Source organism: Vombatus ursinus, unplaced genomic scaffold (assembly GCF_900497805.2).
Source record: "Vombatus ursinus unplaced genomic scaffold, bare-nosed wombat genome assembly UNPS02001287.1, whole genome shotgun sequence".
NCBI lineage: Eukaryota > Metazoa > Chordata > Mammalia > Diprotodontia > Vombatidae > Vombatus > Vombatus ursinus.
In genome coordinates this window covers 11,292,277-11,314,606 of record NW_020941065.1, presented here as the reverse complement: position 1 = coordinate 11,314,606, position 22,330 = coordinate 11,292,277, and the positions used below count along the sequence as shown (strand labels likewise).

Sequence of the window (22,330 nt, the reverse complement as noted above, 5' to 3'; positions counted from 1 at the left end):
AAGGAGTAAGTCCCATTAGCTGCCTGTTCACAGCTCTCAATTAACTTTTCCTTGTCCCTCCCCCAAGGCTACCGAAGGGTGCAAGGATCTAGAAATGTGGGTAGTCATTCTGATTGTGATGGTCAAGCCGTGTTCCTACAAAGCCCCCTCCCCAAACGTCCCCAGCTCAGAGACGGAAGACAAGGAGCAAACCTTGGAAGGGTCCATGATGACCGTGGGGACAAAGTTAAGGAAGATGTGGTTGCAGTCGGTGCGGACGCTGGTGTTGTTGAAAGCCACTTCCAGCTCATCCATGGCCTCCAAGAGCAGCCGTTCCCCCTCGTTCTGCAGGTACTCAAAGGAGGCCTCCTGTCATCAAAGCAGGACAAGAGATGGCCAGATCAGCTATCAGATCTGACGCAAGAACAAGGCAGTCTTGATCCAGGTACTAAGGAGGAAACCTCCCGGCCCTTCTAAGAGGGAGGTGGTGGATTCAGGGTGTGGAATGTCGCACGCATTGGACACTGCTGCTGTATCGGCTGCTTCTGCTGAGCTTCTAAGGGAAGGTGCTTTGGGGTAAAAGCAAGAGGTCCAGAAGTAACCATCCTATAGCAAATGACAAGGCTCAAATTGGCGCCCCACCCCCCTTTTTTTTAAAAGTCCAGGAATCCTCCCAGGACTCCTGCTTAGAAAGACAGTGGAAGTAATGGATAGACCCGTGCTTGACTTGGGAGTCAGGGAAATCTGGGCTTCCATCCCACCATAGACATAGACAAGCTAGAGACACAGGCACATCCCTTCACGCTTTCTGATCTCGCCTCGCTCAGGCTCCATCAAAAGCCTGCCAAGAGAGCACTCCGCGAACTTCAAAATGGTATAGAAATGCCAGTTATTATTATTACATATTATGTTACGTTATATCATGTTATGTTATGTTATATCGTGTTACGTTACTATGTTATGTTACGTTATGTTATATTACATTATGTTACATTATGTTACGTTACGTTATGTTACATTCCATTATGTTATGTTATACCATATCATATCATATTATATTACATTACATTATATTATATCACATCATATTATATTACTCTTCTCCCTCTATGCAACATTGGACGAGGAGCTCAGTCTCTGGGCGGGAGTTTCCACACCTGCACCGCTAAAGCAAAGTCTAAACAACTAATGTGGAGAGGATTTCTAAAACAATAATTAATAACGAGGAGATTAATAACAATAATAGCTTACACATACCTAGAGCTTTAAAGTTTGCAAAGCGTTTGATATAAAAGATCTCTTTTGACCCTAACAACAACCCTTTGAGACAGAAGCTGTTATTATTCCCATTCTGCATATGGGAAAAGTGAGGCTCAGAGATGTCCCAGAGCTAACGTGTGTCCGAGGCAGGATTTGAACCCAGGTCTTCCCAACCCTCAGTCCCATGCTGCTTCTCTGGGACTCCACGGTCCCGGCCCACGCTGAGAAGGGGGTTCCGGCATCAGCCGCGGCCTCGCCCCCAGCCGCCGGTACCTTGGTGATGAGGTCCGAGTGCCTGATGATGGCGCGGATAAAGAACCGGTAATCGGTCACTTCGGTGCCTTCCTTCACTCGGGCGGCGCCCAGGTAAAGGTGCATCTTGTGGTTGGCGCAGGGCACGGCCTTCAGCTCAAAGTTCCGCATGCGATTCAGCTCCAGCTGGAAGGCCAGGGCGGGCTCCAAATGGCGGTAAATTCTATCTTCGGCAAACTGAAGACAAACGAGCAGAAATCAGCACAAAACCTGCGCTCGTTCGGACGCTTGAAAGGGCCGACCAATGGGGTGGGACGTAGGGGTAGGGTCCCTGGGGCGCAGAAATGAGGTGGGGGGACAGGAAGGCGGGAGGGACACACACTCTGATACACAGGACTCCAGCGCAGATGAGGGACCAAGTGTTAGGGGAGACAGAGTAGCTCATTTCTGACCCCAAGGACTGGAAGGACAATCAGCAAAAGCTTCCTACGGGAGGCAGCATTCACATGAGCTAGGTTGTGAACCCCACAGGGTAGATTTCCAGTGGTGGAGATGGAAGAAAGGGCTCTCAAGGAATAGGATACAGCCTGGGCAAAGGCAAGGAGGTGGGAAAGTGTTGGACACACTGAAGGGACAGCACCTTGGATTAGGAGTCAAGAGATCGGGGTTTGAACCCCAGCGGTGCTACATGCTACCTGTGTGTCCTTGGGTAGGTCCGTTCCCCTTTCTGGGTCTCAGTTTGCTCATCGGTAAAATTGGGGGGCTAGAGTAGATGACCTCTATGTACCCTTTCTACTGTGACCCTAATAAGATTTTGGATGCTTCTGTGAACATTAGCCCCATGCGGATGGAGGATAGGCTAGAGAGGACCCATGTGAGTGCGACATTCTACATACAGGACAGACAGCCTGCCAGGTCATACCTCATCTCTTGCTCGGAATGTAAAAAACTTAGGAAATTCTCTCTGCAAAAAAAGGAAAGAAAAATCAATCCAGTGAAAGGAACCCAGAGTCTGCTTACTATAAATCATGCCAGCAGCGCTGTTGCCCAAATGTACGCAGGTCCCAGCCTACTTTCCCCCAAAACTGATCCCTTGCTAACTCAATGGGTGGGACTGAGTTTCCAAGCCACTGAAATGAGTCTAGAAAGGCTGATGAGACACCCCCACTCACCTCTCGTGCAATGAGAAAGGTGATTCTCCGGAGGCCGTATTCCACAAGGACGTGTTTCTAGATTCAAAGAAGGCAACAAATGAGTGTCATTGTCTGTACGTGACACCACCACCACGAGGCCGTTTGGGAACAGAGAGGCTGAGGGATCCTGCTATCAATGGGGTAGAGAGCCCAGCACGGGCTGGCCAAGGGCCAAACAGAGAGGAGGGGGCTGCAGGGAGTGTGTTGGGCTGGGGCACTTAGCAACACTCTCCACTGGCCTCCCTCGCTCGGTCCAGCATAAAAGGCCCCCCATCTATCCCTTCGAGGGCAGACCAGTGGGCAGTGCTAGAGTTTCAGAGGGTGAGGAGGCCTGCTGGCCATCTGGCCCGGCCCAGATCTGAACAAGAATCCTCTGGACGTATCCCCAAGAAGGGGCCACCCTCCCTCTGCTGGGAGAGCTCCCAGGACGGGGAGCCTGCCACCTCTCCACGACAGGCCTTCACATACTGCTCCCCCGCTCCACGTTAAACATGCCCAGGTCCTTCAACTGGCCCTCATACCGTTATGCTTTACCCACTATTTTTGTATCACTTTGTATTTTTGTTTTGTCCAGCTACACTCTAAGCACCATGAAGGCAGGAACCATGGCCTAATCATCTTTGCTTCTCTGTCACTCACAGGCTGGTACATACCACAGGGCAAGCTCTGAGATTCCTGGAAACTCTCTGCTGGACAGAGTATGACCTCCCTCCCATGCTTGTTACCAGGTAGGCACAGGGCCCTGGGCTAGGTCTGGGGGGTGGAGGGGAGAGGGGACAAAGGAAGAAGTGTGGAATGGGGCAAGGCTTCGTCCTTGACTGCCAGGAGGTCATCGTACGACCTTGTAGAAGACGTCCACACAAGTCACTGCAACAGGAGGCAGTTATCTGTCAAGAGCCCCGGGGAGGGGAGGAGCTATTCAGAGCTGGGGTCCCACTGACCTTCCCAGCCCTATCTCTCAGCCATGTGTGCCTCTTCACCCCTCCCCAAACAAGCCCCCTCCTCTCCTCTCCCCATCTCTGAGAGGCGCTCCCCAGCCCTGCCAGATGAAACCGAGGCCTCCTTCCAGGCTCTGTCCTCGGTCCTCCCGGCTCCCTGCCAGGAGCGGTCCCCACCATCTCTCCCAGCACCTGGTTCATGATGCTCTAATGGACTGATTTCATGATAGTCACGGCTCATGTCTACCCCAAACAACCTTGGGAGAGAGGCGGGGCCCGTCTGATTCCTAAGTCCACCCCGCAGAGGTTCTAATAAGTGACCTGCCCACGGTCACCCACAAGCCCCTGTCTGATGTGGATCAGAAGCCAGCTGTCCTGACTCCTCGTCTAACCAGCACCGCACTGCTCCAAGCCACCCCAAAATCCTCATCTGTGGTTATGTCATATCCTTCTTCACTTCTCCCCAACCTCATAAACTACGCCCCAGACACAGGAGGAGCGCCATAAAGGTGCTCTGGGGGAATAAAAGTAGACAGTGCCTTCTGTATGCACACAGACTCATCTTACCTATGGACGCCAGAAATGGGCCAGAGCCCTGGCCTCCCTGCCCCCCAGGGGCACTGAAAGAAAAGCTCTCTGTGAAGCCCAAAGTGCTACAGATGTGGGCGCACAAGAAGACACACCCCCCGGAGTGCCCCAGCCCCAAAGCCTCCCATCTGGGGGTCCAGGAGCAGGCGACCTGAGCTCTCATCTGTAATAGGGAGGAAGGTGCCTCCAGGAGTTAGCTCACAGGGGTGCCTGGGAAACTCTGGGCAGACCTGCGTCAGCATGATCATGCTCCCTGACCAGCATTAGCATGGCACTTTGCCTTGAGCCCTTCCCCTGCCCCTACAATGTTAAACCAATGGAGGAGCCCGGCCACCCCAGCCCACCCCCATCCCCCATCCCCCATCCCCCAGGAGCCCGGGAGCCCCACAGGGCCCAGGCAGACACAGCCAGTACCTTGGACTGCACAAATGTCCGGAAGATGGGCACCAGCTCCTCATCCTCCAGGCAGTCAGCATACTGGATGGCAATGTTCAGAATGTGGATGGGCTCCTCCTTGACAGACTGGAAGTCCAGATGAGAGGGAGTGAGAGAGAGACAGAGACAGAAAGAGATAGAGACAGAGAGACACAGAGCTGGAGACAGGAAAGACACAGAGAAAGACAGACAGAAAGAGATACAGAGTCGGAAAGAGGAGAGACACAGAATGAGAGAGAGAGACAGAAAGACAGACAGAGAGACACAAAGTCGGAGAGAATAGAGACAGAAAGAGAGAGACAGAGACAGAGACAGAGGGAGGAGAGGCATAGAGAGCAAGAGGGAGATATTGAGGAGAGAGAGACAGAGACAGAGAGAGATACAGAAAAAGACGGAGAAAGGGAAAGACAGACAGACACCAAGATATAGGGACAGAAAGTCACAGAGTTCGAGAGAGGAGAGACAGAGAGCAAGAGAGAGACAGCGGGGGGAGAGAGAGAGAGAACAGAGACAGAAAGAGGCAGAATGAGAGACAGACAGACAGACAGTCACAGAGAGACAGAGTGACAAAGACAGAAAGAGATAGAGACAGAGGAGATAGAGAAGGAGAGACAGACAGACACAGGAACAGACAGAGAGGGAAGGTCGGCTGCCCCCACATGCCTGGGCAGGGCCCTCCTGGCAGAATCATCACCCGGCCTCTCACTCACCTTGCAGTCTTCCTCGGAATACAGCATGGACCGAGCCTCGCTGAAGAGGGGGCTCTCCTTGGCCAGGTTTGCAAAGCAGGAAATAATTTCATCAAAGTTTCTAGTGGGGTTCAAAGCAGCCAGGGGGGAAGGGTCAGGGACTTCCCAGCCTGACCTGGGGGGGGACAAGCTGCTGCGTGGGGCACAGGGCATGAGGTATAGTTCCTGGCTTTGTGTGTGTGTGTGTACACACACATGCTACGCACACACCACACACACGCACACTTGGGCAAGTCCCGGCCCCCTGCTGGGGGTCCGTTTCCTCAGCTCTAAGGCCATTTTCCCAGGCCCAAGGTTCCATGGGAAGATGCTACACTCAGTACCTGACAAAATCCTCAAATCTGTGAAAGGCGACCATGGCCCCCATCCTCTGGCAGAGAGGGGAGAAGCCGCTATCCATGAACAGCTCGGTGCTGTGCCGCAGCAGGTCCGGGTTGGTGATGCTGACGGGAAGGGCCATTCTGCAGAAAGGACCAAGAGGCAGTGGGTCATGCAAGGCCCCAGAGGCCCTGAGCAGGCCAAGGGCGGCCTCCAAAGCCAAGGACCTCTGCCACCAAGGGGCCAATCCATTCAGAGAATCCTTCTCTCAACACCCCCCTGGCTACACCCACCATGGTGTGCGGACAGCCGCAAATATGATCTCATTTGATTCTCACAATCCTGGGAGGTAAGTGCCATTATTATCCCCATTTTACAGATGAGGGAGCTGGGGCAGACAGAGGTGAAGTGACTTGCTCAGTCACACACCTGGTTGTCTGAGGCCACAGCACCACCTAGCTGGGAGAAGAGATTTGTCAAGGTGGGCCAATTTCTCCAGTGGCCAGGAAACTATGAGCTAATTTATTTCCCCTTTGGACAGAGGGAGTCAGTCTGCTACTACTCTGAGCTTTCAGACAAACTCAGCAGCTTCCATTGGGCAACAAAGCACCTCTGAACTTTCAGGAGGTGTAGGAGAAGGGTGACATGGATTTGGAGTCAGGACACCCAGATTAGAATCCTGCTGGTGACAGTTACTAGCAAATCACCTGACCGTTCTAGGCCTTAGCTTCCTCACCTGTAAAATGGGATGGTAATATCCACAACACCCACCTCACATGATAACTATGAGGCTCCCATGAGAAAAAAGATGAAAATGCTCACCCTGTCTGTCTTCCAGGCTTGGTACAAACAAACCAGAAAGCACACATGGGAGTAGTTCTGAGACTTAAGGAAGTAATGGGCGCCTACAGGCACCATGGACGGGGTCTGAAAGTCCAAATGTATGGGCCCCATTAGCCATTTCATGGTCTTCCCTGGGGGGAAGGGAACATCTAATCCAACCCACTCCTTTTGCAGAGGAGAAAACTGAGGCCTGGGATGGAGTGGGGTAGGGACTTGCCCAAGGTCATACAGACAATAACCTACAGAGCTGGGGTATCCTTCCATGGTCCCAAGCTGCGTTACTAGAGCTAACAAGTTTTGGGATTTACCCTTCTGACATTCAGCGGATGGCAGAGCATTCTATCATGCCAGCAGAAGGTTCCATAAGGGCTTCCAAACCAAAAACAACTAAGCTGACCCCACAAGGCTAGGGCAGTTCTAGGACCGCATACATGAGGTCTGTTCCAGGCACTCCCTGCATAAGCATAGGTAAGGTTGGAGTTCCCAGAAGCCCTTGTGGGTTATTCTGTGGTCTCTGCCACACCAGAGGCCCTCCACCCCCTCATTCTGCTAACATAGTGAGGCATATGTCACTGAAGCCTGTGCTTTTTTCCCCCAAGAAGGAGAGCTAGCGACACCTGGTGTGGTGAGAAAAGCACTGGATTTGGAGTCAAAAGGACTTGGGTGTGAATTCTGCCACTACTCTTTACTCCCTCCTGTTCAGATGGCCTCTGGAGGCTCCTTCTAGCGATAAGACTCTGGGATGTCCATGTGACCTTGGGCACATCACTTTACTTCCCTAAGCCTCAGTTTCATCTTCTGTAAAAGGAAAGGGTTGAACTCAAGGATCTCTAGTTGTAATCCCCTCTCCCATATCCTGTGTCATGGTTCCCTTCTAAGACAGATGAGTCAAACCCGGGGCTCAGGAGCCCCCACTGCGCTGAGACCACCCCGTGCACCACTCATCAGGCATTTGTTGAGCCCCTACTCTGCACAGGAATTTCCAGCTACAAATATTTGCAGTTAATTTGCAGTTCCTGAAGATTCTAGCAAATCACCTAACCATTCTAAGCTGTTTTCCTCACCTGTGAAATGTGAAGCCCTCTCCCTTCTCCAGCCCGGAGAGTCTTAATATCATCATTAAAACAAGCATCTTCCTTCTTAGAAAAGGGAAATCCTTTTTTTTTTTAAAAACCCCAGGTGATTAGAAGAATCCTTGCTCAGTTTCAAGAAACCATGAGCCCACCAAACCCTGAGTCCAAATGGAAAACAAGAGTCCCATAGAGACCATCCCAGCCCTAAGCCGACCTCAGAGCCCATCAGATAGCCAGGAACCAAGGGAAGGAGAGAAGAGAAAGAAGGCGGCCAAATCCCTAAGAGACAGGAAGACTTTAGGTTCAAAGAATCACACTCTACCTGACCAGGACAGGGGTGTGTGCTCTGAAATAAGATTGGGGAAAAAGGAGACAGTGAGCTAAGACGGCCTCACAAAAAGTCACAGGGAAAGGAGACTCCACCTGTTCCTCATCACACGTCTCCCTACAAAGACCCTGGAGGGACGGTTTCAGAAAACAACCCTGCGAGGAACAAGGACACAGACCAACCATGACACGCCATCAAGATGACAGCAAAGGGCTCTGCGCCCCTTCCCAACGGCCACACGTGCAGAAGGAAGCCCTGCGTGCTCTGGTTGGGGAGGCAGGGAGGCTAGGAGGTGGACCTCCTCCCCGGCCGGTGCCCGGGTCACAGGGAGGGTGCAGGGGCAGCAGGGCTGGTCTGTACCTGTTTGGATGAGATGAGGGCAGCATGAACTGGAACTCCACGATACAGGTGCCATCAGGAAGCTGCCGGTGCTGCAGGCTGTTCAGCTCGTAGGCGATGTAGCCTCTGCGCACGTATACCTGAGGCAGGGAGGAGCACAGGAAGCGGTGGCCTCTCAGACCATCCCACATTAAACCAATTAGGCTAATCAGGGGTGATTATATGATCAGCCATATGAGCTGAGGAGGTTTCCCGAGGGGTGTGGGGCTGAGATGTGGTGGTCTTCCCCATTTGGGGAGGATTCGCCCTCCATGAGGGCAGGAACAGTCTCGTTTTTCTACTTGTATCCCCAGCACTTAGCACAGAGCTTGGCATACAGTAAGCACTTAATAAATGTTCATTCATTCATGTCAGAGCACATTCCTTTTTCTTTTTTTTTCTTTTTAGGCAACTAGGGCTAAGTGACTTACCCAGGGTCACACAGCTAGTAAGTGTCAAGTGTTTGGTCTGAGGCTGGATTTGAACTCAGGTCCTCCTGACTTCAGGGCCGGTGCTCTATCCACTGAGCAACCCAGCTGCCCCTTTTTTCTTTTTTTTTTTTTGGCTAGGCAATGGGGTTACGTGACTTGCCCAGAGTCACACGGCTAGTACAGAGCACATTTCTAAGACAGCTCATGGGACATGTGGCTGAAGCCTCCCAGGGCCTAGCAGAGCTCCAGAAGGAAGGCTTAGGGTGACATGTTTGAGTGACAGAAAAAGCATGCCAAGCCTGGGGTAACCAGTAAAAAGTCCTGAGCTTTGGGGAAGCAGATGGAGTGAGACAAATGGTCGGCTCCCAGCAAACCCTGAACCTTAGCGTCCTGTTCTGATGGATTCTCTTGGCTTTGGGTTCTAGAGCCTGGCCTGGTTTGGGGGGCTTCTTCCTGCCTGGGGGATACCCACTTCTCCTGCCACAGACAAAGTTCACTCTCCTCCCAAACCCTTTTCCTTCTCCCTACTGCTCCAGGCCCTCCCCGAATACTAAATGGCGTATGTGGTCCCTGGGCCTGGGAAAGCACGGCGTACAAGTGGCAGAGGGTCAGGAAATGAGAAGGACCTTGGCCAAGCTACAGGGTGTAAAGGAACACAAACATTGATGGGACCCCTCCCATTTCCCCCACAAGTCACACTGACATTAACCATAGTCATCCTCTTCTGATACTTCTAGGGAAGCCAAGGTCTTCCCTAAGTCACTGGCCTGATGGGGGGCAGCAGAGCTGGGATCTGTTCCCAGCTTTGCCACTTATTGGCTGTGACCTTGGGCAAGTCACTTTCCCACTTTGGCCTTCAGCATCTTCCTGCAGAAATGGAAGGGAAGTGGGGAGAAGCTCCCTAAAGCCCCATCCTGCTTTCAAAACTGTGGAGCTGATGCCCTTTGGGAAGGGAGAATAACCAGGAGAGGGTCCGGATTTGGGTGGAGATGTACCCCAGTGGCAAGAACGCCTGTGGCAGGTAGAGCCTGGATTCCAGGCCTGGATGGACCCCAGAATCCACCCCCAGGATTCTTGCCTCAGGGGTCTCTTCAACCAAATTCAGACTTCTCTTCTAATTATCCCATCTGTAAGACAGGGAGATCAGACTCTGTCCAGGGGTGGGAAATCTGTGGTCTTGAGATCACAAGATCAAGTGTGGCCCTTAGACTGAATCCAAACTTCGCAGAACAAGTCTTCTTATTAAGGCTTAGACTCTAAGTCCTGCTCCGGCTCACCTCTGGGGCTGGACGACACATGCATGCAGCTGGCACAACACTCACCTCCAGGGACGCCATGCAAACTAACTGGTTCGTGTGGTAGAAGAAATTGGGCAGGACATCGAATATGGTGGTTTCTGAAAGGATCAGTTTCTAGAGGAAAAGGAGAAACAAGTCAGAAAACCTCCATAACTCATCACAGAAAACGAGAAGCAAAACGTGTGGCTAGAAGAAGCAGGAGGGCATCTACTTTTTAAAGACCTAAGTTAACAGAGACAGAGCAAGTACATGCAGCTGGGCATGGGGGGAAGGACTGGCTCATTTGGTGCTTCTGGGCATTCAGGTCCCCTTGGCCCGTCTCTTATCCCAGGGCTGGAACATAAACCCCACAAAGTTGGTGGCACGGACTCATCTGACCTTTGGCACTCAGCTCAATGCTCACAGTATACAGCAAAGGCTTAATGGATGAATGAAATATAGGCAATAGTGGTGCCAATAGCATGGGGGCCGCAAAACAAATGTCCAAGGAATGTAGTGATTATCAATAGTGTGAGAAAAAAGTAGTTTAGTAGAAAGAGTGCTGGGGAGTCCTGGGTTTGAATCCCACTCTTGACACCTAGTAGCTGGGTGACTTATCCTTGGAGCCTCAGTGTCCCCTCGGATGTCACCACAGACACTGTCAGACCACCCCAGAAGCTCCCACCAAACATGGTGGGAGCAGAAAGAGGAGGGGGTCCCTTCTACTTCCAATTCTGCCATCAAAAATGGAAAAGTGGGGCCTGGGCAACATCTCTACAGGAAGAGGCCAATGCGTAGATGGATTCCACCACCCATCTACCCCGAGTCTATCAGTGCTTCAAAACAAAGCGCCATTTTGAAAGGGAGGCAGGAGCCAGAGACTTTTGGGAAACAGAGCTTACCTTGAGGTTTTCTGGGCAGACCTGGTGGCCATACATGTCAATGGCAGACAGGAAAATGGACTCTACTTGGTTGTGTCTGAGTTCATAAGAGGGGAGGTGGGAGGCGATCAATACCTGAAAGGGAGGAAGGCCATGAGAACCTGGACCAGCAGGAGTGCCCATGAGGAGCACACTGGCCACTTATCTCCAAGGTAAATGTCTTTGCCAGGCTGATGAGCTCCCAAAGAATTAGAGCGCCATGTGTGGGAGCAAACCCTTTAGCATCCCACATGAAATCATGCATGCACAAGAATTAGTACTCTCTTGTAACTTAGGACCCAGGATGGCATAAAGCAGGACCACTTACCTGTCTGGCTCTTAAGGCTACTTTGCAATGTTCACTTTTGCTCAGCTGGGTGAGTTCACCAAGGATGGAAAGGAGCTCATCGGTCAGTGATGGATCTGGGCCACACAACTCATCCTTTGGGAGAAAACACACACACACACACACACACACACACACACACACACAGCAAGTGGTTAAATCTTAAGTGGATTACCTTGGGTGCAAGAGTTCTTAAACGTTTGGGGCAACAAGTCCTTTTGAAGTATGATGAAGCCTAGGGATGCCTGAAGAAAGTATTTTTAAATGCATAAAATAAAATTCAAATGATGACAAAGGAAGGTAGTTATATTGAAAACAAGGTCACAGACCCAAGTTAAGAGGCTGGACCCTGGTGGCTAGACATTCTTCAAAGATGGTGCTATTACAATACACTCTTCATCTTCACGTGCCCCTCTCCCACCTCTCCACAAACTTGATGGTGCCATAATGAGCAGCAAAAAAATCTTAATTCAGAATGTGAGACACTTCACAGGTCATCTACAATCCAATATTCTTGAGTGTTCAGATTGGGGAAAGAACTTGCCTAAGGTCACAGAATGAGAGAGTTAGGACTAGAACCCAGGGCTCCCAACGTCCAATCCAACGGCCCTTCCAATTCACTCATCAACCACCTACAATATTCTAGGGGTGAGAGACACAAAGACAAATGTAGGAAAGTTCTTGCCTTCATGAAGCTTACAGTCTGCCATAGCAAAATGGTGCCCACATGGCCAATGACCAGTTCTACCAAGCCATCTTTCCCAAAGAGTCCCACCATGGCTCTAACCACACTCCCTCTGGTTCTCTAGAGGCAGCAAATCTTCTGGAGGGGTCATGTGCTTCTTCTCAAATGATCCATAAGGCCAAGTTTTTGGAGAACATCAGAGGTGGAACCAATAAGGTTTTGAGTGATATTTCACGGAATCACAAAGTCTGAGCGTTGGAAGGGACCTTGGACGGCACCTAATCTAGAACAGGCATCCCCTCTAGAGCAGGCCTGACAAGGGGTTGTCCAGCCTGTTTGAAAACTCCAGGGAAAGACAGCAAGCATGCGCCACTTTGGGACAGCTCTACTAAGCCATTTTTCATGATCTACATCGGCCTCTTTACAGCTTCCACGCACTTTCCAGATCAAGTCCGTTTCTATATGTGTTGTTCAGTCACTTTTCAGTCATGTTCCTGTGTCAGTTCATGACCCATCTGGGGTTTTCTTGGTAGAGATACTGGAGCAGTTTTCCATTTCCTTCTCCAGCTCATTTTCCAGATGAGGAAACCGAGGCAAACGGGGTGATGCGACTTGCCCAGGGTTACCCAGCTAGTAAGTATCTGAGGCCAAATATGAACTCACGAAGATAAGTCATCCTGATTCCAAGCCCAGCGCTCTTTGCACTATAGCGCCACCTAGCTGCCCATGGCCACCTAGCTCTTCAAATGCTTGAAGCTCCCAGCTAGGCTCTTCTCCACCCCACCCCCACCCCTACCCACTCAAGTCTTCTTTGATGGTTTGGGTTGAAAAGTCTTTTTAAAAACAGGCAGAATTGGTTCTAAGAGCTGAGGCCAGAAGGTTAGCCTCACAAATCCAGATGCCAATCTGAGGCTGTCCATTATATGATGGGGCTCCAGAGTAGAAAATCACATCCCTTCACTCACTGCCTATTGGACATCTTGGAATGGATGTCTTGTAGATGGCTCCCAGTGTCCAAAACTGACCTCATTATCTCTCCCTCCCTCTTCGCAGCTTTAATCAGAAAGCTCAGGGTCACAGCTATTAAGTGTCAGGGGCGGGATCTAAATCCAGGTCTTCCTAACTGTCCACTGTGTATGCTCTCCCTAGATAATTGGGTCAACGATTTCTATCCCCACTTGACAGAGGAAGAGACTGAGGCCCGGGGAGGCTGACCCTCCATAGGTCAGATGGGTGGTCAACAGCAAAGCCAGCATTCAAACCCAGGGGCTCCTGCCCCTCAGCCATGCAGCAGAAAAGGAGCCCCGCAGGGTCCCTCCATCCACCTTGGCGGGACTTACGATTAACATGGTCACCAGCTGATTCTTCTTGGCCACTTGCGCATGAGAGAAGATGCAGTTGAGCACGGGCGACATGTCCGGCTTGAACTGTTCCCGGAGGTTGATCACGCACTTGTCATAGTGGGCTGGGGGAAGAACGAAGCCATGTGGTTAGACTCATGTTTCCCTCGTGTCCAGCTAGCGGCCTCCGGGCAGACAGAGGGGCGCTCTCGCTCCAGCCTTGCCTTGTTGGAAGTGATGCTCCACTTGCAGATATTTCCTTAATAAGTCGAGCACCACAGTCTTCATGTAGCCACGGGTTCCACTCCGGTACCTGTGGAAGAAAGGAATGCATCATTACCAGCCTGGTGGTCTGAGCCAGAAGAATGCTCTGCGTGGCGCCTCCTCCCGTGGGAAGGTCACAGCCACAAGGGTCCACACAGGGAACCTCGTCCAACCCTCATTTGCAAACACCAAACTGTCTTTGTATCTCCTCAGCAGCATGCTGTCTCCTCCATTAGAACGCAAGCAAGCACCTGACCCACTGTGCCACCAGCTATATAACTGAGGGTACAAGTTTAGCCACACCCAGATGACAAAGGGCCTGCCAGGACTGCTACAGCGCTCCAGGCCACTGATATTTGGGGTTCTAAATCTGCCCTGTGATACAGCCAAGCTAAAAACAGTCTTTTGAGGGGAGGGGAACGGGGGCAGCTTGGCAGAGAAGAAAAACCACGGGTTGGATCAGACGGTGTGGACGCATGGACAGGCTGTGGGTCTTGGGCGGTCAAGACGCCTTCACTCCATGAGCCTCAGCTTCCTTTTCTGTCAAGTCTAAATCATAACAATGCTCTTGCTCCCTAGCTAACAGGGTTGTGATGAGGTTCAAAGGAGAGAGAACACATAAAATGCACACGGCAACCAGAAAACCTGGCATCATCACCACGAGGCAGAGACACACCTGTGCTTTCATCACCAGGGTAGAAATTCCCTTTACCAAAGTCCACTGATAATTCACCATGCACTTAAGAGTCTGAGAAAACTGCCTGGGAGCAGAACCAGGAGAACGCTGTGCACAGTAACTACCATGTTGAGCCATAACGAACGTTCATAGACTTAGCCCTTCTCAGCAATGCAAGAATCTAAGACATCTCCAAAGGCCTCATGATGGAGAACGCTCTCCACATCCAGAAAAAGAACTCTGGAGTTTGAATGCAGATCGAGGCAGACTATTTTCACTTCTTTTGGCTTTTTTCTATCTTGTGGTTTTTCCCTTTTGTTCTGATTCTTCTTTCACAACATGATTAATGTGGACATAGGCTTAATGTGATTGTACATGTAAAACCTATATCAGATTGCATGCTGTCTTGGGGAGCGGGGCATAGAGGGAAGGGGAAAGAATTTAGAACTCAAAATCTTATAAAAGTGAATGAAAGAGCACGCCAGCAGGGCTTGGTCCGCATCATGTGCTTTCCAGATTCCCTTGCCCAAAGGGTCTCGGGTCACCTTTGGACTAGTTGCACAATGCTCTGGGTGTTCATGAAGAAAACTTCACGGTCCGCCTTCCGCTGGAGCGTCGCAGCATGGCTGTCCAGGATGTTGGCAATCTAAATGGGAAAAAAGAGCCCATCTAACTACTCATGACCAAGGGACCTAAAACCAATTTTTTTGGGGGGGGTAAGGCAATCGGGGTTAAGTGACTTGCCCAGGGTCACACAGCTAGTAAGTGTAGTGTCTGAGGCCACATTTGAACTCAGGTCCTCCTGACTCCAAGGTCAGAGCTCTATCCACTGTGCCACCTAGTTGCCCCCTAAAACCAATTTTTAACCAAATTCTGGATTCCTTCTGAAGAGGCAAGGAGTACTCTTTAATCCTGAATTTCAGGTGTTCGAGGAGACCGAGCTTTCTGGGAATAGAGGAGAACAGAAGAGCAGATGATTCTCTCTAAGGAATAAATCTCCCCCCTCCACCTTGCTGAGTGATCCCCACACCCAACCCTGGCTCTCAGAGCCGCTTTCTCCCTGTGCGCTCATCAGGGTCTGAGGTCTGCTGCATGGATCTGGGTGCGTGCTGAGGTCCAAGGACCATCCCAATTAACTGCACAGAGGTTCACTGTCCAGGCAACAGCAGCTCCTACAGACAGACCTACAGAAGGAGGGGCTGGGGTCTATGAAAAAATGAGAATGAACAAATGAAGCAAGCTACAAGACGTGTACTCTTCTCAGATGGTGGCCTTCACAGCCATTTCCTAAACAAAATATGGGAGTTTGTGAGAAAAATAACAGGCCCCTTTCAGTCATGCAAAAGAGAGAAAGATGGGCAGGTAGGATGGCAATGATAATAGCCACTTCTCAGGAAGGCAAAGAGGCGGAATCTGTTGGGTAGGTCCAACCATTGGTCAATTGGTCAACCAATGGTCAAACCATTAAGAACCTGTGTACTTCTCTGTGAGGTACTCCCTCTGCCGATGCAGATAGCGACACCTCCCCAGCTCTATGACTTCATCAAGGTTATCCCGACCCTCTCCACGCTGTGGGCTGGTTATCCCTCATCACCCTGTCGGTGATACTCTAAGTCTGTCTGGTTTGGCAGGGCCTGCCAGAGCTCGAGTCACCAGCACGTTCTCCAAGAGCCAGGGTTCCCTTGGCACCATGCTGAAGTCTCAATGCAGGACTTCAGTGCAGGCGTAGATATGTTTTTATGGCTTATCACTGCCAGAAAATACTAGGGAGATAGACCCATGTCTCTCACCAGATACCAAGATAAGTTCCCAATAGGTATATGACTTAGACACAAAGGGAGGCATCACTAGCAATTCACTCTGAAGAGTGTGGAAGAAATTACCTTTCTGATCTATGGAGAGGGGGAAGAGATCATAGTCATATAAGGAACAGAGGAAATAAAACAGACAATTTTGATTACATGAAATTAAGAAGTTTTTGCATAAATAAATCCAAAAGATCTAAAATTAGAAGAGCAGTTAAGTAGGAAAAACATCTTTGCAACAAGATATGGATCGTGTACATATGCATGCACGCATGTACATGTGTGTATATATGCATTGTATTGTGTGACATATGCATGTATATTTATTATTTCGTGTACATAAACACAAGCACGTATATAATTACGTGTATAATAGACATTCATATATGCATATACACAATATACATATACACACAAATATACACATAAACCTATCCACATATGCATATAATATACATATACAATGCACATACACATAAACATATATATAAATATACAGTACAGCACAATGCACATACATGCACAAACATACAGTATACACATACAATGCACACATACGTACAATATGCATACACATACAATAAACCTACACACAACACATGCATATGCAATATACATATACAATGCACACATATATACACATGCAGATATACACATATACAATATACACATAAACTACAACACATATATACACATACATAATTCACATAAACATATGTACACATACATACATGTATACACTACAATATATATACAATATACATACATAATACGATATACATATCCATGGAATTGATTCAATTCTACAAGAATAAGAGCCATTCTCCGATTGATAAATGATCAAAGGATATGAGCTCACTATTTTCTAAGGAAGAAATCTAAGCTATTAATATCCGTATGAATAAATGCTCCAAATCTCTAATAATTAGAAAAAATGCAGACTAAAGCAGCTCTGGGGCTCCGCCTCACATCCACCACATCGGCTAAGTTGGTGCAAGAGGAACATGACCGATGTTGTTGGGCTCTGGGCAAACAAGCACCAGAATGCTCTGCTGGGAGACTGCTCAGGAAAGGCCCCCCAGTCACTGAGTTTTGAACAGCCCCTGACTCGGCCAGAGCGCTGCTAGGTCTATGCCCCAAAGAGACGAAAGAAAGAGAAAAAGGACCCATATGTGCAAAAATATCGATGGCCACTCTTGAGGTTGGAAAGAAATGGAAACTAAGGGGGTGCCCATCAACTGGGGAGCGGCTGAACAAATTAGGCAACAGAATGCTATTTTGCTGTAAGAAAAATAATGAATGGGGAAACCTGTAGGAACCAATGGGAAGCGGACTGAGCAGAACCAGAAAAAAACTCCTCTAATGACACTGCCATTGCAAAGAAAAACAACTGCGAAGCCTTAAGCCTCTGCTCCATAAGCCCAGAGGAATGATGACAAAGCCCACTAACCCTCCTCCCGACAGAGGGTGATGGAAGAATGAGATATGTATTTTCGGACATGGACATTGTGGGAATTTGTTTTGCTGGACTGTGCATATTTGTTACGAGGGTTTTGCTTTCCTCTTTTTTTCCTCCAGTGGGGTAAGGGAGGTAGTGAGACAAAATAAATTTTTGTTCATTGAAAAAAACATTTTTTTAAGAAAAAGATCACTTCCAGACAGTGACTGGAAGGAGAGTCCAAACTAGGCTGGAAGAAGAGAGCGCTACATAAAGCGCCTTTGGAAATGACCTCGCCCAACCGCACCGGATGAAGGAAGAGTAAGGAGGCCCAGAGCTGGCCAGGAGCATGGCCGAGTCACGCACCAAGTGAGTGGCCAAGCAGAGACTTGACCCAAGGTCTTCCGGTGCCTGGTCCGGGGCTCCCTCCACCACTCCACAGCCACACTAAGTACAAATGATAAATAAAGCGTTCAGCTTGGGCCCGGGGGCACAACTGGTATTAAACATTTGTTCAGCCAATGAGCACTAAGGATGGCTTCAGGTTTTTCTGTATCCTTTTGGCAAGGTTCCCTTTATTTTTAAAAATTATTTTATTTAATAATTATTTATTTTGTTAAGATTTTATTATTAATAAATTTTAGTTGATTATTAAATTATTGGTTTATTAATTAAATTGATTAAAACTTAATTTTAATTTTTAAAGTGAGAGTATTTTTAATACTTGACCAAGAAGATTCAGGGAACACTCAAGGTTTCTGCGGAGTCTTTTTCATGCCTAGGTTTTTAAAGCGATCAGGGCTATTTTACCAGTTGCTTCTGAAAGTTTGGCAAAAACCTTGAATGGAGACAATTCAGGGTTCATCTGGAGCTATACCAGATAGATACGCAAGCCTCTGGACAATGCAAAGTTGAAGTGTCGAGGTCCCAGGGTGGTGGTGAGGAAGGCACTTGGTAAATCTTACAGAGATCCTCCCCAGGCTCTGGAAAGCTCCGCTGGAAGCCCCCGAGCCCGAGCAGGGCCTGCCCAGTGGGAGGGGCTCCAAGGACTGGCCCAGCAAGAGCCTGGGAGATCCAGGCTGCCCCTGCCCACGAAGACGGTTACCAAGTGGTACGTTAACCACCTAATTAAGACCAGAAAGGGTTGTAATCTCTGTAAGCTCGGCCCTGTATTGACACATTTTCTATCAGAGGCCAGACATAGGAATCCATAAGGTTTTCAGGAGGTGTTGCGCGGTCATCTGAGAGACATGCCTCCCCCACCCCTCTTTACCTGCTGGCTGGGGAACTGGCAAAGCACGGAGGTGATGTTGCTCGCGTACTGGGCCATGACTTTGCGGACAGCTTTCTCCACGGAGGGCGGGATCCGGCCAGAGACGCTAGTCATGATCTCCTGGAGCTCCAGAAGGGGTAAGGAAGGGGACCGGAGGGTGACCATCAGTTTGTTCACCCACTCCTTGAGCTGGAGGAGACAAAAATCATTCACGTCCCCTTTCTGTGGCAATAACAGCGCAACGCGAGGGTTGTGCGTCGAGCGCAGTTATGCAAGATTGGGCAGGCTAATCAAATGACCACGCAGAGAATTCAGGCCCAATCCTACCCCTCTTCCTGAGTTCAGCTCAGGTGATTTATTTCTGCCACAAAGCCTCCCCCGAAGGACTCTGGTTCACTGAACAGGACTGCACTGTCCTCTATTTCTCATCTCTCTGCCTCGTCTCGTCTCCCTTGTCTGTTGCCTCCCTGAGGGTAAGGACCACATCATGTGCTTCCCATCATAGTGCCTAGGGCAGTATGAAACACACCACCTGTGGAGGGGGCTCTCAATAGGGTTCCCACTTAGGGTCTTACAGGTCAGTCCACCTCATCTAACGAGATGCTTTTGTTAGCCTGGGAACTAAAATCCTTTGGATGGAGTCCAGGATGGACTTCCACTTCTCTAAGCAAGGGAAGACGCCGTGAAGTTTTCTGGGGCTCACACAACTAAAAGGGCCCTTAGGACATACATACTTTTAATAGGAACGTATATGTATGGCCTATATCAGGTTGAACGTCATCTTGGGGAGAGGGAGGTAGGGAGGGGGAGAAGAATTTTAAACTCAAAAGCTTATGGAAGTGACGGTTGATAAATCAAAATAAATTAATAAAAATTTTTAAAAAAAGAACATACATACTTAGAACAGAAGGTGCTCTCAAAGATCATCTCACCACCATGCATACAGCCAGCCAGAGACTTTAGCAAAAAAATATTTTTACCCTACTGATGAGTACATATGAATCAGAAGGCCATCAGGGCCTAAATCCCTGAAATTTCTCTGTCTGCGGCCCAAATCTGGGCAGCATTTGGGAACCCTGAGGATGCTGGGGAAGTACGTCCTCTCAGCAAACTGCTGACAGTGAAGCCATAAGCCTGCAGTTAGAATTGTTTTGTGCATCCTGACTAAATAGGGCTGCTAGGCGGTGCCACAGTACACAGAGCACCAGCCTTGGAGTCAGGAAGACCTGAGTTCAAATCCAAACTCAGACACTTTCTACTTATGAGACCCTGGGTAAATCACTTGACCCTGTTTGCCTCAGTTCCCTCATCTATAAAAGGAGCTGGAGAAAGAAATGGCAAACCAAAAGGACCCACATGTACAAAAATATTTACAGCAGCTCTTTTTGTCATGGCAAAGAATTGGAAATTGAAAGGATGCCCATCAATTGGGGAAAGGCTGAACAAGTTGTGGTATATGAATGTAATGGAATACTATTGTGCTATAAGAAATGATGAGCAGGCAGACTTCAGAAAAACCTGGAAAGACTTGTATGGTCTGATGCTAAGTAAAGTGAGCAGAACCAGGAGAAGGTTGTGCACAATAACAGCTGCGTTGTGTGATGACTAATATTGATAGACTTAACCCTTCCCAGCAATACAAGGATCTAAGACATCTCCAAAGGCCTCATGAGGGAAAGTGCTATCCACATCCAAAGAAAGAACTATGGAGTTTGAATGAAGATCGAAGCACACTATTTGCTATTTTTTTTTTTCTTCTGTTGTGTTTTGTTTCCTTTTTCTGGTGGTTCTTCCTATTGGTTCTAATTCTTACTTATAACATCACTAGCGTGAAAATACATTTAATAGGAATGTATATGTATAGCCTAAAAAAAAAAAAAGAAAAGAAATGGCAAACCACTCCAGTATCTCTGCCAAGAAAACTCCAAATGGGTCCATGAAGAGTAGGACATGATTGAAACAAACTCAGTAACAAAATCCTGCCTATACCCATCATGGTTCTAGAAAACAGCTCAACATATACCAGTATTCTCTCACAGCTCTGACCACCACTGATCTAGAACTGGCATAAGACTTACAATTGCATAATATTATGTGAATATAGTTGATTAAAGTGCTTTTTGAACTGGGTAGTAATAATTAAAGTACATTATTCATCAATAAAAAAATGAATGCAGCTCATATATATATATATATACATATACATACATATATATATGGATTTCTGGATATTTGTCTCACAACTGATAAAACTAGATGTCAATTGTAATAGATAATGTGGCCAATTTCAATTAAATAAAAATTAGGAGCTTTTGCATTAATAAAGATCAATATAATTAGAATATGAAGAGAAGTGTCAAGTGGGAAAAAATCTTTGCATCAAATATCTCTGACAGAAGTCTGATATCCAAGATATATGGGAAACTGACACAAATCTATGATAAGAGTCATGCCGCTCCACCACAAACCAACAGATTAGTGGTCAAGGGATCTGGTAATTTTAAATTAAAAGAGAAGCAAATTCTCAACAACCATATAAAAATGCTCCAAATAATTCTTAAGAGAAATATAAATTAAAACAACTTTGACTCATAAAATTAGCAAAGATGGTTTAAGCCAGAAATAATCAATGTTAAGCTGTGTGATGATAGTAGCAAATATGCTATTGGTGGAATTATGAATTGGTCCAACTGGTCTGGTTATCAATCAATCAATAAACATTTATTAACCACCTACTATGTGCCAGGCACTGTGCTAAGCACAGGGGATACAAAAAGAGGCAAAAGGCAGTCTCCTGCTCTCAAGGAGTTTACAATCAAATGGGGAAGACAACATGTTAACAGATATATACAAAGCAACTTATATATACAGAATAAATGGGAAATAATTAACAAAAGGACAGCATTAGAATTGAGAGGTTGAGGAAACCTTCCAGTAAAAGAAGAGGTTTTAGTTTGAATTTAAAGGAAATGAGGGAGGTCATTAGGAAGAGTGGAGGAGGAAGAGTATTTTAAGGGGGATAGCCAGAGAGAATGCCCAGAGGAAGAGACAGAGGGTCTTGTTTGTAGAAAAGCCCAGAGGAGGCCAGAGTCACTGGATCAGAGAGTACATGGTGAGGAAGAAGGTGTGAGAAGACTGGAAAGATAAGAGGGGGCTAGGTGGGATATGAATAGAGTCATATAGAATATTTTATACTGGAGATGGATCCTGGAGGTGACACGGAGCCACTGGAGTTTACTGAGTAAGGGAGTAACATGATCAGATTCACATTTTAGGAAAATCACTTTAGTGGCTGAATGAAGGATGACTGGAGTAGGGAGACCTGAGGCAGACACACCCACCAGCAGCTATTATAATGATTCGGGTATGAGGTGATGAGGACCTGCACCAGAGTGGGGGCAGTGTCAGAGGAGAGAAAGGGGTGTATTCAAGAGAGGGTGCACAGGTGAAATCTAGGAGACATACTGTAGAGGTGAAATTGATGAGAGATGCTGCAGAGGTGAAACTGATGAGAGAGATGCTGCAGAGGTGAAACTGATGA

General features: G+C 48.2%; 1 protein-coding gene across 3 annotated transcripts in view; it reads right to left on the bottom strand.

Annotated features, from left to right (window-relative positions):
- The window catches only part of ACACB (acetyl-CoA carboxylase beta), a 118,243-nt gene that overhangs the window by 26,964 nt on the left and 68,949 nt on the right, over positions 1 to 22,330 (bottom strand). For all 3 annotated transcript variants that reach the window (XM_027864127.1, XM_027864138.1, XM_027864135.1), the window contains 15 exons: positions 18,790 to 18,978; positions 14,819 to 14,919; positions 13,558 to 13,646; positions 13,334 to 13,458; positions 11,291 to 11,404; positions 10,945 to 11,058; positions 10,088 to 10,177; positions 8,317 to 8,435; positions 5,718 to 5,855; positions 5,356 to 5,455; positions 4,625 to 4,732; positions 2,664 to 2,720; positions 2,414 to 2,455; positions 1,513 to 1,728; positions 193 to 348 (listed from right to left, as the gene is read on the bottom strand). In XM_027864127.1, the coding sequence (XP_027719928.1) occupies positions 193 to 348; positions 1,513 to 1,728; positions 2,414 to 2,455; positions 2,664 to 2,720; positions 4,625 to 4,732; positions 5,356 to 5,455; positions 5,718 to 5,855; positions 8,317 to 8,435; positions 10,088 to 10,177; positions 10,945 to 11,058; positions 11,291 to 11,404; positions 13,334 to 13,458; positions 13,558 to 13,646; positions 14,819 to 14,919; positions 18,790 to 18,978 (1,758 nt within the window). The remainder of the gene's footprint in view (positions 1 to 192; positions 349 to 1,512; positions 1,729 to 2,413; positions 2,456 to 2,663; positions 2,721 to 4,624; positions 4,733 to 5,355; positions 5,456 to 5,717; positions 5,856 to 8,316; positions 8,436 to 10,087; positions 10,178 to 10,944; positions 11,059 to 11,290; positions 11,405 to 13,333; positions 13,459 to 13,557; positions 13,647 to 14,818; positions 14,920 to 18,789; positions 18,979 to 22,330) is intronic.